The sequence below is a fragment of the Thunnus thynnus genome, chromosome 8 (assembly GCF_963924715.1).
Source record: "Thunnus thynnus chromosome 8, fThuThy2.1, whole genome shotgun sequence".
Taxonomy (NCBI): Eukaryota; Metazoa; Chordata; class Actinopteri; order Scombriformes; family Scombridae; genus Thunnus; species Thunnus thynnus.
In genome coordinates, this window is record NC_089524.1 from 28,247,715 (window position 1) to 28,262,658 (window position 14,944).

Here is a 14,944-nt window from a genome sequence, read left to right on the forward strand (position 1 = left end):
TGTAGAAACATTTATGAATGGGACACTATCTTCTTGGCAGCTGCTTCTGTCCTGATTTGAATACAAACCTCATTCTGGCCAGCAGGACAATAACAGTCTGTCTTGGTACAGAGAGACCAGAGCTGCTCTGACTAGCTCTGTGGGAAGGAGATGAGTGATTATCAGTGTGTCTGTGTTTGCTGCTGTGTAATAATTTGATGTTTAGACTGAGTCTTTATATTTCCCATCAAAATAAATACAGCAGGACATTACTCCTTTGGAAGCAAAGGATGTGAAGGTCAGTGTGCAATGCCACAGTAGATTTTCTTTGTCATCATAAATACTAGACTGAGATGACTTTTCATTCTTATAGGTGGCTTTTGGAATTAAATGATTTGCATTTATATTAAATGTTTCTGCAGGACATGCAGTAAATTAAGTCCAATGCTAATGTTCAATGCCAATCCAGGAACTAGTGTCCTTAGCATGTTTGTTTATTGAAACCATGACCAGTATCTTCCCCTAACCTTAAAACAAGTAGATGCAGTGAGAAAAAATGATTTTAGACATAAGGTTCAGTTTATATATAAAGTCTGAAAGATTTTAAAAGTCTGAAAAGGAAATAACCCTGGTGATGTCATTAGGGTAATCTCAGTTTCGGCTTGGAGACTTTAAATAATTATAGGACAGCTGGTCTTAAAATTGGAAGCGTGGGGTTTGAGAGAAGTGGCCATTTAGACGGCAGTGATGGTCTAATGTAAGACAATATCAAGTTGCCTTATGGGAAATGTAGGACCTAATGTTTCTGAAACTTTACCCATACTAGGAACTAAAAATGAACAAAAAAGATATGTCAACTTTAAACTGTTTGATTTTGATGTTTTGGGGTTTTTTTTGGCACGTCTCCAATCCCCAGACTTTGTAGAATATTCAATTGCTGGATTGACCCTTTAACTGAAAATGTTGGCTCCAAATTTTTCAACACCATTTTCTTGGTTTTACAGAATAGTCCATGTTCTGGCAAGTAGCTTGTTTACTGCACTCTTATCCTTTTATGGAGGGAGCTGTATCAAAGTATGAAAAACAAGATAACAGGAAGACTTTCATAAACATTTTTTTCAATTCTGACTCTCTGGTGTGGTTTATTTTTTCCACTGCATTTAAAGAAACTGGGTCCAACTGTTGTCTCACATAGTGCCCAAATGATACAACTACATCATTGCAAATGCTCAGTCTGCTGCAAAACAGCACACACAGTGTGACCTTTAAAAAGCGACTGAGTGTTGTCCTGCCAGCCTTAGTGTGGGGCCAAGACTGTATGAAAGCTGCTGTTGATACAATGAAAAGCAGATGTGCTCTGTAGCTTCCAAATATTTACCTTAGAAAGGACTGGCTTTAATGTGTGCACATCTTTCTCAGAAATGTTGCTGTGATATTTTCAGACACTTGAGATACTTGTTCACTATACTAACTAAATTATTTATTATTTGAAGAATTACATGATGGGCACTGATCATCTTTTCAAATAATGTTTGTTATGCAAAATCAGCAACTTGTGAATGCAGGTGATTTATAAGCAGTCTGGATCATGGTTGGTGAATTGAACAGACATTGTGTGAACTGGCCTTCAATCAGAGGCCCCGCTGCTTCCACTGTGTGATCTTTGGTACAGTGCAGTCTGTATGTCACAGTCAGATCAAAGTATTGTGAATGAAGCCCTACATTCTCAAAGTGCCAAAAGCACTGCTCTAAATAGAGATTTTTAAATAGAAAATAGTGTCTATAAATACCTCCCAGTTCTGCTCCATTTTGACTTTTGTGGAACTCCTTAAGCAGTGACTCACACCCTATTCCTAACATGTGCCGTTATTTATTTTTAGATGTTTGAAGATGATCTCTCGCATGGGATCAAATTATCAAGCACGTGGTTAACAAATAGATTTCTCTCCTCAGGAATTAAAGCAACAAAATGAACCTATTAGGTTGTCTTACAGGCCAGAGAACATTAGAGAACAATCAAGGTATGGTATGTTAATGTAGGGTTGCTGTGTTACTGTATATATGTTTGTTTTGTTTAACCACACTAAGTAAAAAGAGAGCCTTTCCCAAAGTCTTACTGAAGTTCTGTGAAATATACTGTAGAATACCACAGCAACTACAGTTTTAATAGATGTTAATGTTTTTTTTGCTTTTATCATACTTAGTAAGTTTATGTTAAATAGTTAGAATCATATTCCAAGAATCTTGGCAGATATAGCAGAAAAGTTTTGTCCTTTTTTCGATCTTTACCCTGAATTCACTGATAGTTTTATTGACATGGGTCAGAAAAGACAAAAACAAGCCTTCCTGGAGTGATTATGCACATGTTGTGTTCTAGAATATTTAGCATTATTTTAATGTAAATGTTATTCTGATGTAGATGTAAACAGATATAAACAGTATCTTTTATGTGGAAAATCTATTTTTAAAACATCTATAAATAGCGATGCTCTAATAGACCACATTTACATGACGTAAGAGCATATTCTATCACATTGTACATTGTAATATCACATTGTCTTAAAATATGTACCTATAACATTTTTTATATACTGAAAAATGTCATACCCACCTTCACACGCTTTAGTATTCTAATACTTATATAACATATATTTAACTAACTTTTTTTTAAAAATGTACCCTTTTTATTTCTTGACCTAAATTTTATTTTTACTTCTATCTAATTATATATTTGATGTTTATTTGTACAGGGACAAGTGCATAGCATGAACTGGTGCCACATACCACAGCATCTATAGCCTAGTTTACTTCTTTATTTCACACTAGACTTAAGCACAGCCACCATATTGAATAAGCATGTGACGAGTAAAACCTTCAAATCTTGAATGATGAAAGCGAGAAATTGCAATGATTTTTTTTTTTTTTTTTTGCCATTATCTTGAAAACAAGCTGTATTATCTTGAGATGACAAGATAATCAACCCGTTACCCTGAGAAAACAAAAGGTTGTTTCCTCTTATTACTTATAATGTTTATCAGAGATGAGGAGTGACATGCTAGCATGTATAGATGGCGTCTTGACAACTGTAGCAACTGATTTAAGCTGAAAATGTCAGATGAAGAAGTACTCATTATTATTAACAGCACCTTTATTAATGACATCTGTGTCACAGCCAAATGGCAGGTTGATCTCCTGGTCATAATGTGATGGGATGTTTCATGTAGGAGAAACAATACTTTTCAAGCATTTTCATTTTATTAGACTGTAAGCAGTAATGAGAGAAAGGAAAGTGGGCTGGAGAGAGGGAATAAGAATCAACATATGACAGATTTGAACCCATGTCCTTAAGAGCCCCCTGAAGGCTTCCTGTGCTTGATCTAAATAGCTGAGCTAACCATGTGAAGGAGACATGGAGAGGAGAAGACAGGAATGAACAAATGAGAATGAGCTCCATCCGTGATAAATCTCGTGATAAATTATCTCATTATCTCGAGAAATCGGTCATTTGTTTTCTTGAGATAACGAGATCAATTAACTCATGATCTCAAGATAATGACATTAAAAAAAAATGATTGCAAGCACAGCCGTTCTCAGCTTCTGTACATATTTCAATAATTTAACTTACATCGAAAAAAAAGAAAAAGCCACAAGTTTTGGAATCCATTAGCAAAGTGGATTTTTGTCTGTTTCCACAAAAACATGCAAAAATGACATGTCATCACTGCTGTTAATGTAGTAATATGTGTCTTAGTGTAATGTGGGACACTTTCTGTACAAATTAAAATCCCACGATCAAAATGTTCCACTGAACCCATTTAACATCTTGAACTGAGACATAATGTCGTAAAACACAATATCAGATCTTTCATTAGGACATAAATTATGTAAGCATGACCAAAAGCAACACCTGCGCAAATGATTCTAACACTACACCCCATAAATAATATAAGCTCATTTTCTCACAAAGCCTAATTTGTCTGCCAGTCAGCTTTTACAGGAACATTGTTTCACAGGAACAGGAGAAGCTGTGGAAACTGTTATCCTGTAATACAGAGAAGAAAATGGATGTGTGATTTTGCACGCATCCATTTGTGAGTGGTTTCTACTGTATATGAGGGTCATGTTAGCACTTAGTGGTCTGTTTACCAGCCATGTGAATTATTGTAATGGATGGTTCTGTTGCCATTGGTAAAAGCCAAGTAGCGTGACTTTTCTGACCATTTTATTCAATTACCGCAATGTAGAGTTATAGGCAATGTATTGATATAGCACTGAAATAATGCTGTTGGTGGGGAAAATTTTCAGTTGTGGATTAATACACATTTTCTGTGCTAGTGAGTATTTACAGGACGACATATGTGGGAGGGATTCAAAATATACAAAACCCCTTTATTGTAACGAAGGAACATGTCACCCAGTGCAACAGTGTGGCTCCCTGATGTGGTTTGAAAGTTTTTGGACAACAGCTCTATGGTTTTGGCTGTACATTTTTTTGAAACAATGTGTCCTTTATTTCAGACAGAGGTAGACAAATGAAGGCTTCTCATTTCTAGCTTGCGACCATCAATTTTGTTGATGATGCCTGACGCCTAGTTTCATAAGTTTGTTGAAAACGCTGTAACCAGCTGACTTTCTGTAATGTTTCCGGCTGACTTGATTTAAAATGAGAACCCTATAACGGAATCTTAATAAGTCACTTGATAGCTATTAAGCATACATAATAACAGGCTGAACGACTGAGGCTAAAGCTACATGTCCCAGCAGTTGATGATGTATATAGAAGACATAGAAGTAAAGAATTAAAGCATTGTTCTTATATTGCAGTATATAGCTAGTTAGTCCTAGTGTTATCAGTGTGATAAGGAACAAGACTAGGTCAAAGCATAGTATTTGACTGGACTGTGTACGGTCAGTGTATGAAATTGTGGCCAATGTGTTACAGTGATAGTCAGTGGTAGTGTCTATAATGTGAAGTCCTGGATATTAAATGTTCATCTGTAATTTTCTGTAGTGGTCCCAGTAATATTTGCTGGTAAAGTGTACTGAAGTAGCATATTACATGACATGGTTAAGCTACGTTTGATTCAAAGAAAAGAGTATAAATGCAGTTGCAAGAACAATACTTTCCACTCATATCTTGGGATGTTTGATTTGAAAGAGAACTTACTTAAATTATAACAATTCTAACTATTATTAACTCCCCCTGCTCTTTCATCTGTTTCACTCTGAGGATGTCTCTCGATTTTTGAGAGAGTGTTTCATCAGAGTGATGGTTATTTGGAGTGCTTTAACTGTGCATGCACCTTTTTTCTGCCTCTTTCCCAGTCGATGATCATGGAGGCTGCGGTGGAAATTGTAAATGAAAAGTCTGACAGCATTTTGGGTGCAAATTCAGGAGACTTATCCCCGCCTGGTTTCTGCAGTTACAGTCACCCACAGAGCAGCCACCCTGCACTAAACTGATATAAGATCTACATGAGTCACATGTTTACCTGCAAGACTTGTGTTTTAATGCTTGATCAAGTCGATCGCACTGGACAGTAGAGGAAGAGACACAGAGATGCTGTTATGTGTCTGTTTAAACAGGAATTCAGCCGACTTCACTGCATTTAGCACCGGAGCTGAGAGCGTCAGAGCTCGGAGCAAGAAACACAGTCACCCTGCATCACACTGCTGTCCTCCGCTTCCATCACCTCGCTCCGATTAATTTTGAAAGAGCAACAGCCACTGGGGAAACTCCAACACTGGGCCGGATGACCAATGGTGTAACATCATCACTCACTCACTCACTCACTAACAGACAACTGTGATTATTGGACTGGTCTGTGGTTGTTCCAGCCAAAAATGTAAAATCAGACAGTTAATTTATTTCAACAACCTCATTCAGCTGCTTAGCTTACATACTTGGATAGGCAAGACAGAGGTTAGATTTACATTATTCATATTCTCAAACAGTATGTTTTCTCTTTTAACAAAAGAAGAGGCTTTTAGGATGAGAACTAACTAATGTGTTAAGCAAATATAATGCTATCTTGGTAATGAGTTTGGCTGGGGTTGCCAAACCTCCCCAAATCCAAAAGACCAGCAACATTAGCCTAAACCAACAGTAGCATCCAGGACCGGCTTCCACACAGAGATCGTGTTAGTCATGAAAAGCCCCCCTCCTCAAGCTAACACTGGGTTACTACTGTGGGTAGTAAGCTTGTTAGCCAGACAGGCTAATGTTTGTAGCTTATGTTAGTGCAGATAAACACACTATTTAATCCATTCATTACACTTGTGCTCTTGTATTTTGGGTTTAGGAAGGGTAACAAAGAACAGTCATTGTTGGTATTGGTCTTTTTATAGGAATTGTTTACAATTAAAAAAAATATAGAAAGACACTCTTTTATATGCTTAATACATTTATGATAAATGCCTTTTTCCTCTTGGCTATAGGTTATTCACATTACTGATTGTTACTTAATTGTCATGTTGGTAGATACTGCCTTAAACAAACATTCATCCCCCAAATACCTTCACATTATTGATATCAATTGTGATCATTCATGATAAAATAAAACTGTTTAATGGCACAAAATTGCCATTTATATTGAAAAAGCTATAAAGATGATCACAGTATAAAGTTAACAACCTGAGCAATTACATTTTTAACACGTAAAGGGGTTCGCCAGAGTCTAATAAAGCTTCGCATAAATATTTGAATTGCATGTAATCTAAAAATCCTGTCTTTTAAGGTGCACCTTTATCTACATTGAGACTTTGTTAATGCTCTATCTCAGAGTCCACCTTAAAATGTTCAGTAAGATCCACTTCTGGATTTGTCCCTTGAGCAGCAAATTACACATCACTCCTGGATATGAAACATCTGGACAACAGGAGACTTGGAGGAGTTTAAAGTGAGGCAGCTGTTGGGAGTGCAGCAGACGGACTGATCTCTTCAACATGAATCCTGTTCTGGTTGTGCTTGTGTCGTCCTTGCTTGCCGCAGTGGCAGGTCAGTCTCACGACCATTATGACATGGGATGGGTCAACGGCTACCGACAGGGCTTCAACTTCCAGTGTCCCCACGGAGAGGTCCTCGTGGCCATCAGGAGCTACTTCAGTAGAGAGGATGGCTCAGACCGCTTGTGGTCGTTTGAATGCCAGCCGGCACCTGAAGGACTGGGGGAGCCCAGTGACTGCTGGTGGGATGACATCAACCGTGCTGGGATGGAGTGGTAGGTTCTCTGTCACATGTGTTTTACTCACTTGTAGACCACCCGTAATCTACTTGCTCTGACTTTTAGAGAAAGTAGCTGTGAGCTAAGTCATGCTGAAAGACAGAGGTGAAATCAGGGAATATGTTGCATGTATTTATAGAATTTAGAGTGTTGGATTAATAAGATTTTTAAAGTTTAATTTCAGTAGTTTTCTTGGTAGTGGATGTGGTGCACAGATATTCAGAATTCACACTCATTAATCAAATGTAACTGTATTTTTTTCCAGTTTATAATAGCAATGTTAACAACATTCAGCAGTCTTGGCCAAATTAGTCATGTAGGAACATCTGAGTCAGATTACCCAGTAAATGTGAAAGTAAAATATCTTTCCTCTCATGTAATATATATGAAAATATGCAAGAAAAGTCCAGATTAGCATCTGAAAGGGAAATTTATTGCAAAAAAATATGAAAGCCATGTGAGATTGCACGTCTTTGACACGTTTGTGGGTTATTGTTACAATTAACAGGAGGAAGAACCAATCAAAGAAAGCAATGCCTTTGTCTAATTGCTATATTATGCTCCTTCACTCTAGGACATACTTTGACCAACAACAGAGGTTTAAAGGTCACTATTAGCAGACAACAAAAGCCTATACGAAGCCTGTGTGGAGTTTGCTGCTGAAACTGTTGTATGAACAAAACCACCCCTGTTAAACCACCCGTCTTGTGGGTGGGTGACAAACACACCAATGGAAGACCTCCAGACCTTATTTGGAGCATAAAATGAGGTCTGGAGATACAGCTGCAACCAGAGGATGTCTTTGGTCATTTAAACACCAGCAGGGAGCCAGTTGCACCAGCTATTTGTAAATTCACATTCAGCCTAGTTATAACGTAAGTGTTTACTAAGTTGAGATTTACACATCACTAAATTAAAACCAGCTGCACCACACAAACTAGTTCTCATGTAGAGATTACTTGTTACTAAATATTTACACCCAGCAGCTGGTACTGTGTAACTGTTTTGTAGCTAACTGAACTGGTTAGCCTAACTGACAAAAATAACGTTAGCTTGCTAATATATGACCTCTTAAGTGAGGCGAAAAAGAGGCAATATGGGATATTGTCTACACTTTGACCTGACACTTGATAAAATGCTGTTGATGATGTAAACTGGAAAGACTTTGAATTATATTTTTAAAAAAAACATATTACCTCAAATAACAAAATGTTACATCAATAATGTTAGACTATATCACCTAATAGCATCAGCTAGGTGAGCATAATCAAATATTTCCCATGTAAACTGGATTCTTTTAACTCTGAATGAGAAAACAACCTGATAAAGATTGGACAGAGCGAAATGTTGTAAAATAATAAATATTCCAGCTGTAAGCGAGACAGCATGCAGGAGTTTTCCTCATTTTTATTCAAGATGTGCTTTCCTCCAAACCTATTTCTCTCTCTCTCTCTCTTTATATATATATATATACATATACATATACATACACATATATAGATAGATAGATATAGATATAGATATATATTGACAACCACAGAAAAAGGGCATGAAATGTAAATGTATGCATAAGGGCTAATTTACACATTTACCAAAGTCTGAAGTTTTAATAGTGCAAACATTTTTATTCACTAGTTCAAACTAGCTAATTGTTACTAAGAACTTACAAAGGACCCCACATACAAACTAATGGATCAATTACTTTACATATAGCTGGTGCAACTCCTAGCTTGCAAAACTTTGAATTGGTCTCTGCTAAAACACACCTTCAACACCAAGATTTCACCTTGAACTTTTAATATGTGTATCTTTTCTGTTACTTTAAAAAAAAAAAGAATTCTGTCCACTGTTTTCTCATTCAGAGGAACAAAGCCAGGTCATCATGGGCCTCTATTAATCGGAATCTCACTCCAAAGCAGCCATATGTGTATCCAACTGACAGTTCCAGTGAACATGACTATTTCCAGTGAATTTTTGGAAGATTCATCCAACAGACTGTCAATAGCCCCTCAGAGATATACCACTGTATTTTATAAGCCACATGTTGCAGCAATCTCCAGAAATTTTGCAACATGCCATTGATAAAGCAGATAGTAAGTAAGTAAGTAATAGCTTATGGAATAAAAATTGGCAATAGTCAGCCAGTAGCTACATGAATCTATTTTAGCCACTGAAGAAGAAGAAAAATCTTGTGCTAGCCTTTAATTTCCTTCATATGGTTGTCTTCCTTTACACAAAGTCAGGTCTTCTTTAATTTTACCTTGTTCCAAATGCCAAAACCTCACCTAACATGTTTGTATAAACATCAACTATGCTGAAAGTTAATCTAATTAAAGGACTTGGATCAGCCTTTAGAAAACCTGATTGGATGGAGAATCGTAGCCTGGCAGCTTTTGTAAACAGCAACTTGAATCATAAAACTAAACAGATCACTGACTCAGCTATAGCTGCTTCAGATTACTTTGCTGGGTTGAAGAGCAGAGCACATTTGTGCTCTTCAGATTTATTTCAAGTTAAGCTTGACTGCATCCAGCCCATTGATTCAAAGACAAACACTGAATGCTCTCTGTCACTGCCACATCTACTTCCCTTTAACATAGCTGTCTGTTTGAATTGCACTGGCTGAGACATTACCCTGCAGGGAAACTACCCCCATCAGCTCAATAGCTGAAGGCTTTGCCCGTGTTGCCATGACAAACGTCTACACATGCTTCAGCTCCTGCTTCTTGGACCTGGTATTCTTGGATGTGTTGTGGTGACAGGGAAGTGTTTGGGCAATAAACAAACTGCACAAACAACACAGGTATTTAAATTAAAAGATTTGGACACATCTTCTCTTTGTCTAAAATGTTTATCAGAGCTCTACTTATCAAAAGATCTCTCCAATTTTATGTTTGAATGCTTGGAAAGCAGAAAAATTAATGGATTGGAAGTATCTGGAGCGTATGGGATATAGAGTTCAGCATCCTGATCTGAACCCAACCCAACACATGACCTGTTGTCGTAACCCATTGGGTTCATGTTTATTATGCATAAAGCGTTGTCTGCATCGATGCGTGTCATGTGTTGAAAGTTGATACGGATTGTCCACTGGGAAGCAGGAAGATAAGTAGAGTAAAGCCAATGCATTAGTATTAGGCTGGCAAGCTAGCAGTCAGTAACGGATGAAATAAAGCAAAGATCTGCAAAATCCCAAATGATTCGGGGGATGGCCGTTGCATTGCAGAAACATGACCTTGTTGAGACAGATAAAAATGTCCAATCTTCCTCCATGACTCCTACTCTTAAAGAGCATCGCGATTGCCTGTTCAAAGTTCTGTTCTGGATTAACAGTCTGGACTGTTGACAAGATCAGCTGGGAAGGATGTTTGGAGTTTACCAGCCACATTAATCTGACCAGTATTCAGAAAAGGCAAAGGCAATCTACTGACACATAAAATATATATATATATATATTTTAAGATGCTGCAGTGTGTGTATTGCCACTAAACCCATGTTTAATCAGCTGGTAGAAGATATAACGCTATATGTTCTGTGCTGGTGGGCTGGCATGCCACATTCTGTATTGCTGATTTGTTTTATTTTTTAAAAAAAACTTAATGACTCTCATGTGTCTTTGCAGGACTTCTACATGCACCCGCAACGGTCTGGTTGCAGGCATACAGAGCAAGTACTTTGAAAGTGTTCTTGACCGGGAATGGCAATTCTACTGCTGCTATTACAAACGCCGCTGTCCCTACTCCTGCATGTACGTTCTCACAAGGCCAAGATCATGTTTAAGGAATAGTTTGATATTTCGGGAAATCCGCTTATTTGCTTTGTTGTGGAGAGCTTAGCATAAGACTGGAAGCCAGGGGAACCAGCTGGTCTGGCTCTGTCCAAGGGAAACAAACAATCTGTACAAAAACCAGAGAGTAAAAATGACAACTTCCAGTTTTATGGTTGGTTAAGTGCCAGAGTGTTTCTTTGCTTGGACAGAGTAAGGACAGCTGGTTCCATATGCTAAGCTAAGACACAGTACCAGTCAACAGTTTGGACACATTTTCTCATTCAAGTGAATGGGAAGGTGTGTCCAAACTTTTGACTGGTACTGTATATTACACACATATTTAACGGACGTGGGAGTGGTATTAATCATCTAACTCTTGCCAAGAATGTGATTAAGTGCATTTCCTAAACTATCTGTTTGAAGGTTTATAACACTTCACTCGTCAAAACATTAAACAAACTTTGGTTGCTCTCCACAGGAAGACCTCCGACATTCCTGAATACCACGGAGAAGAGGCAGAGCTGGTTATCCCCACTTATGGCTACTTTATCCGAGGTGCCCAGACCACATTCAGTGGTGTGCTAAGGTTTGTTCACAACAGCAGTTTTTTTCCTCCTAATAACTTCTGATCCCACAGTGCAGCAGTTTGGATCTAGAATCTATCCAAAAATTGTTAAAATCTTCAAATGACTGACTGGAAGGAAAGATCTCTGTAGTGAGGCCTGTGGGACCAGAATTTATTGGCAGACCTAAGCAGAACTAAAACATATTATGATTTATGATTGTTGAACTGACAGAATTTTATCTTGTACTTTGTTTTTAGAGATCGACAGTGGAAGTACATCCTGTGCAGAATGACCGACTTTGATTGTCAATTTGAAAATTTATAGATTTGTGAGCAGCATTTTTTTTTATCCTTTCCATAAACAGTTACTCTTACATTTAGACAATAACACAATATTGAAATTATGCAAAACTGATATGGTTCATGTTTTCATTTATGTATTTACTTTTACTAAATGCACCACAGGCATGTGGCATATGCCTATATAATTACCTTTTATGGAACCAGTCTAGCATGCAAAATAACTGCTCATATAAAGGTAGCTGTTAAAATAAACATCAACACAGAGGGTCTACAGGGGATATGGACAACACCCGGCACTCTAGACAGCTTAAGTGTTTTCATTCAGTTTAGGGAGGAACTGGAAGACTATTGGCAGCATGTGAAAGTGGTTTTCCAAAACAAACTTAATCATTTGATGCTGTGTTCATGGTGGTGGAAAACATTGCGTCAGGTACTGCTCCCTTTGTTTGGATCACGTGACATGAACATTTTCATGCATCGTAAAAGCATTCAGTGAGCTGTGGGGCGTGACAGATTGGGATATTGTCTTGGAAGTAACACTCGGAACAATCGTGTGTATGTTGGAAGTTTTGAGAAGCTCTTTCAGAATCACTGGCAACGCTTTGCATGCAATGAAATATGTCCCACACGCTTTCAGTTGACTTTAGTTCCCTCCTTTATTAAACTGTCTTGCCCAGTTTGGCAATTATAGCTATATACTGGAACTCATGTAACTATTTCCTTCTTTTGATTGCTTTGTAAGGTCATTTATTTAGTGTAAAACTGTGCTGTGCTCAATTTTAGGCATGATTCCAAAAATATGAACAGAAGATATAACATTTGAAAATAAATATAAAAGGAAAAGAATATTCATTGAAAGCTTTTGACTATTAACGTAACTGAATACAATAATACTGTCCTGGGAAATGGTTGTAGGACAAAGGGTAATCTAGCTATGTGAGGGTATAAACCTTCCAAAACCATAAAGAGGATGAACTCAGCCGTGACCATATCAACAGCTCCTTTGGACTTAACTTGGCTGAAAGTAAACTCAACACTTCTTTATATTGCCATAAAACAAAGCTTCGAGACGGAGCGTGTTTGTGTGCTGACAAGCTGCTGGAGGGGTTTGACTTCAGGGATTACCATATCGACAGCTAATCAATTTTGTATTGATGTGATATTTTGTAAAATATCGAAAGTGGAGGACAAATCATAAACAAATGTATCTCATGTGACTTTCAGCTCCTCTAAAGCTCACTAATAACAAGTTGTATCTTGTTTATTTAATTCGTACATAGCCTGAAGTATAAAAAGTAGAAATGACAATTGTGGTTTAACGGTTGTTTTGGTTGAGGTGGACTTTTTTTTAAACCTTTAGACAGAACCAGGCTGGCTGCTTTTAGTCGTCATGCTAAACCGATCTCACCGTCTACTGGCTGAAGGTTCATATTCAACAGATATGAGAGTGGTATCGATCTTCTCATCTTATGTTGAATGTGGAACTACTCCTTTAAGAAAGTTATAGTTATGATTGATCAATCAGTCAAGCCAATTACTAATGTTAAGAAAAGCATGTTTACATTGAGACATTTTATTTTTAACTTTGGAAACAGTAGTTTGAAAAAACAATTCCAACTCAATGTCTGTTTATTTTTTCTAGATTTTTTAACCATATGACATGATTTTGATGATGAGTTTGAACTTTCATGCTGTAATTTTAAGACAAGGGAAAACTTTGTTGTTGAGGACCACATGTTACAGTTGACAGCCCAGAGACAGCTAGTAGGTGGACATTGAGTTTGGATTGTTTTGTGTACAAATGCTGTTTTGTTACCATTGACTGACATAAAACTTTCACTCTGGATAGTTGAGAGCTCAGGTAGCAAAGTTTTCTCCAACTTTACAACTCCATCAACCACCTCAATAAATGGCTGAATGATGTTCCTGTGAACTCTCCAAGATTAAAATGTTTTTTCCAATACATCCATTAACATCTGAATTCAAGTTGAGTGGTAACCAAGCAAATATGGAAAAATAAAGTGCAACCACTTTGTTCTCACTCTCATTCCACTTGTTGTGAACAGTGCAAGCAGCTCAACTCTCCAATGTGCTGTTAAAATCTATTCAAAGTTAATGGAGTGAGCTGAGTGAAGGTCAGCAGGCTCACTGCACCGTCTTGAAAAGAGCTGGGGACTGGGCCAGTAGCTTTCAGCACTGTTTGTTTATGGCAACTGCTGTGTCAGGGCACAGGGCCAAACACCGCGGCTTGACACAGTTGTCCCCTGAGCCAGTGGCCGATGGCAAGCCACACGCCTTCAGAGGCCTCCTGCCCTCAGAGACCCACAGTCCCTGTGGTGGAAGCCTCCTTCCTGCGCTGGAAACAACAGGGGGATATATTCTCCTGCTACATTCTCTTCTCCCTCCAACACGTTTTCATTACAGCTGGATGAAAAACTATCCTTTCAAAACAATATTCACACTGGCTGTAATTAAAGTTTATAGGAGGAGCCACGAAGCTATTAAAGTCTCCTCACTGCAATCACTTTAGAATCTGCAGTTAGCCACCTTATAATTAAGAGCTAAGTATACATTTATGGCAACAAAGCCTAAAAAAAATAGATTTAACTTCAGATGAAAACATGCTTCTGTTTTGAACAGAATGCATGAGATATGACCTGACTATTAAAGGGGACATGCCATGCACATCAACAGGTCTATATTTTAAATCTTGGGCTCTATTGGAATAACTTTGCATGATTTACAGTTAAAAAAAAACTCCTTATTTAACTCATATGACCCTTTATGCAGCCCCTCAGTTCCCCTCAGTTTATGTGTGAAACAGGCAATATAGTAGTCGCTCCTGACTCTTTAAGGCACCCCTCCCGAGGAGCCCACTCTGATTGTCAGTCAGTCTGATTGTCTGATTGTCCAGCTCTCAGAAGCTGCCCCTTGGGAGACTTCGGCCACTCCGGAAGCTACGTCAACAAATCATGAAATAAACTATAGTAGTAGGATTTTACTACTTTTTCTCATTCTTTCTCAACAGTCAACCTCTCAAATACATCCGCACATGTTCGAGCCAAAATCAGATCCAAAACATGAAAACGGACAAAGCAAATAACA

At 37.9% G+C, this 14,944-nt stretch overlaps 1 protein-coding gene across 1 annotated transcript; it reads left to right on the top strand.

Annotated features, from left to right (window-relative positions):
* The first annotated feature begins 6,848 nt into the window (after positions 1-6,848).
* dpt (dermatopontin) lies at positions 6,849-13,880 on the top strand. The gene is made up of 4 exons (XM_067597773.1): positions 6,849-7,199; positions 10,825-10,950; positions 11,450-11,557; positions 11,795-13,880. The coding sequence occupies exons 1-4, from the start codon at positions 6,925-6,927 to the stop codon at positions 11,859-11,861; spliced, it is 576 nt and encodes a 191-aa protein (XP_067453874.1). The 5' UTR covers positions 6,849-6,924; the 3' UTR covers positions 11,862-13,880.
* Positions 13,881-14,944: the final 1,064 nt, after the last annotated feature.

Bases quoted from the DNA above. Each gene is read 5' to 3' on its own strand.
- dpt (XM_067597773.1), top strand. From the start codon at position 6,925: ATGAATCCTGTTCTGGTTGTGCTTGTGTCGTCCTTGCTTGCCGCAGTG. The intron at 7,200-10,824 runs GTAGGTTCTCTG...GTGTCTTTGCAG, and splicing joins AACCGTGCTGGGATGGAGTG to GACTTCTACATGCACCCGCA. The intron at 11,558-11,794 runs GTTTGTTCACAA...CTTTGTTTTTAG, and splicing joins ACATTCAGTGGTGTGCTAAG to AGATCGACAGTGGAAGTACA.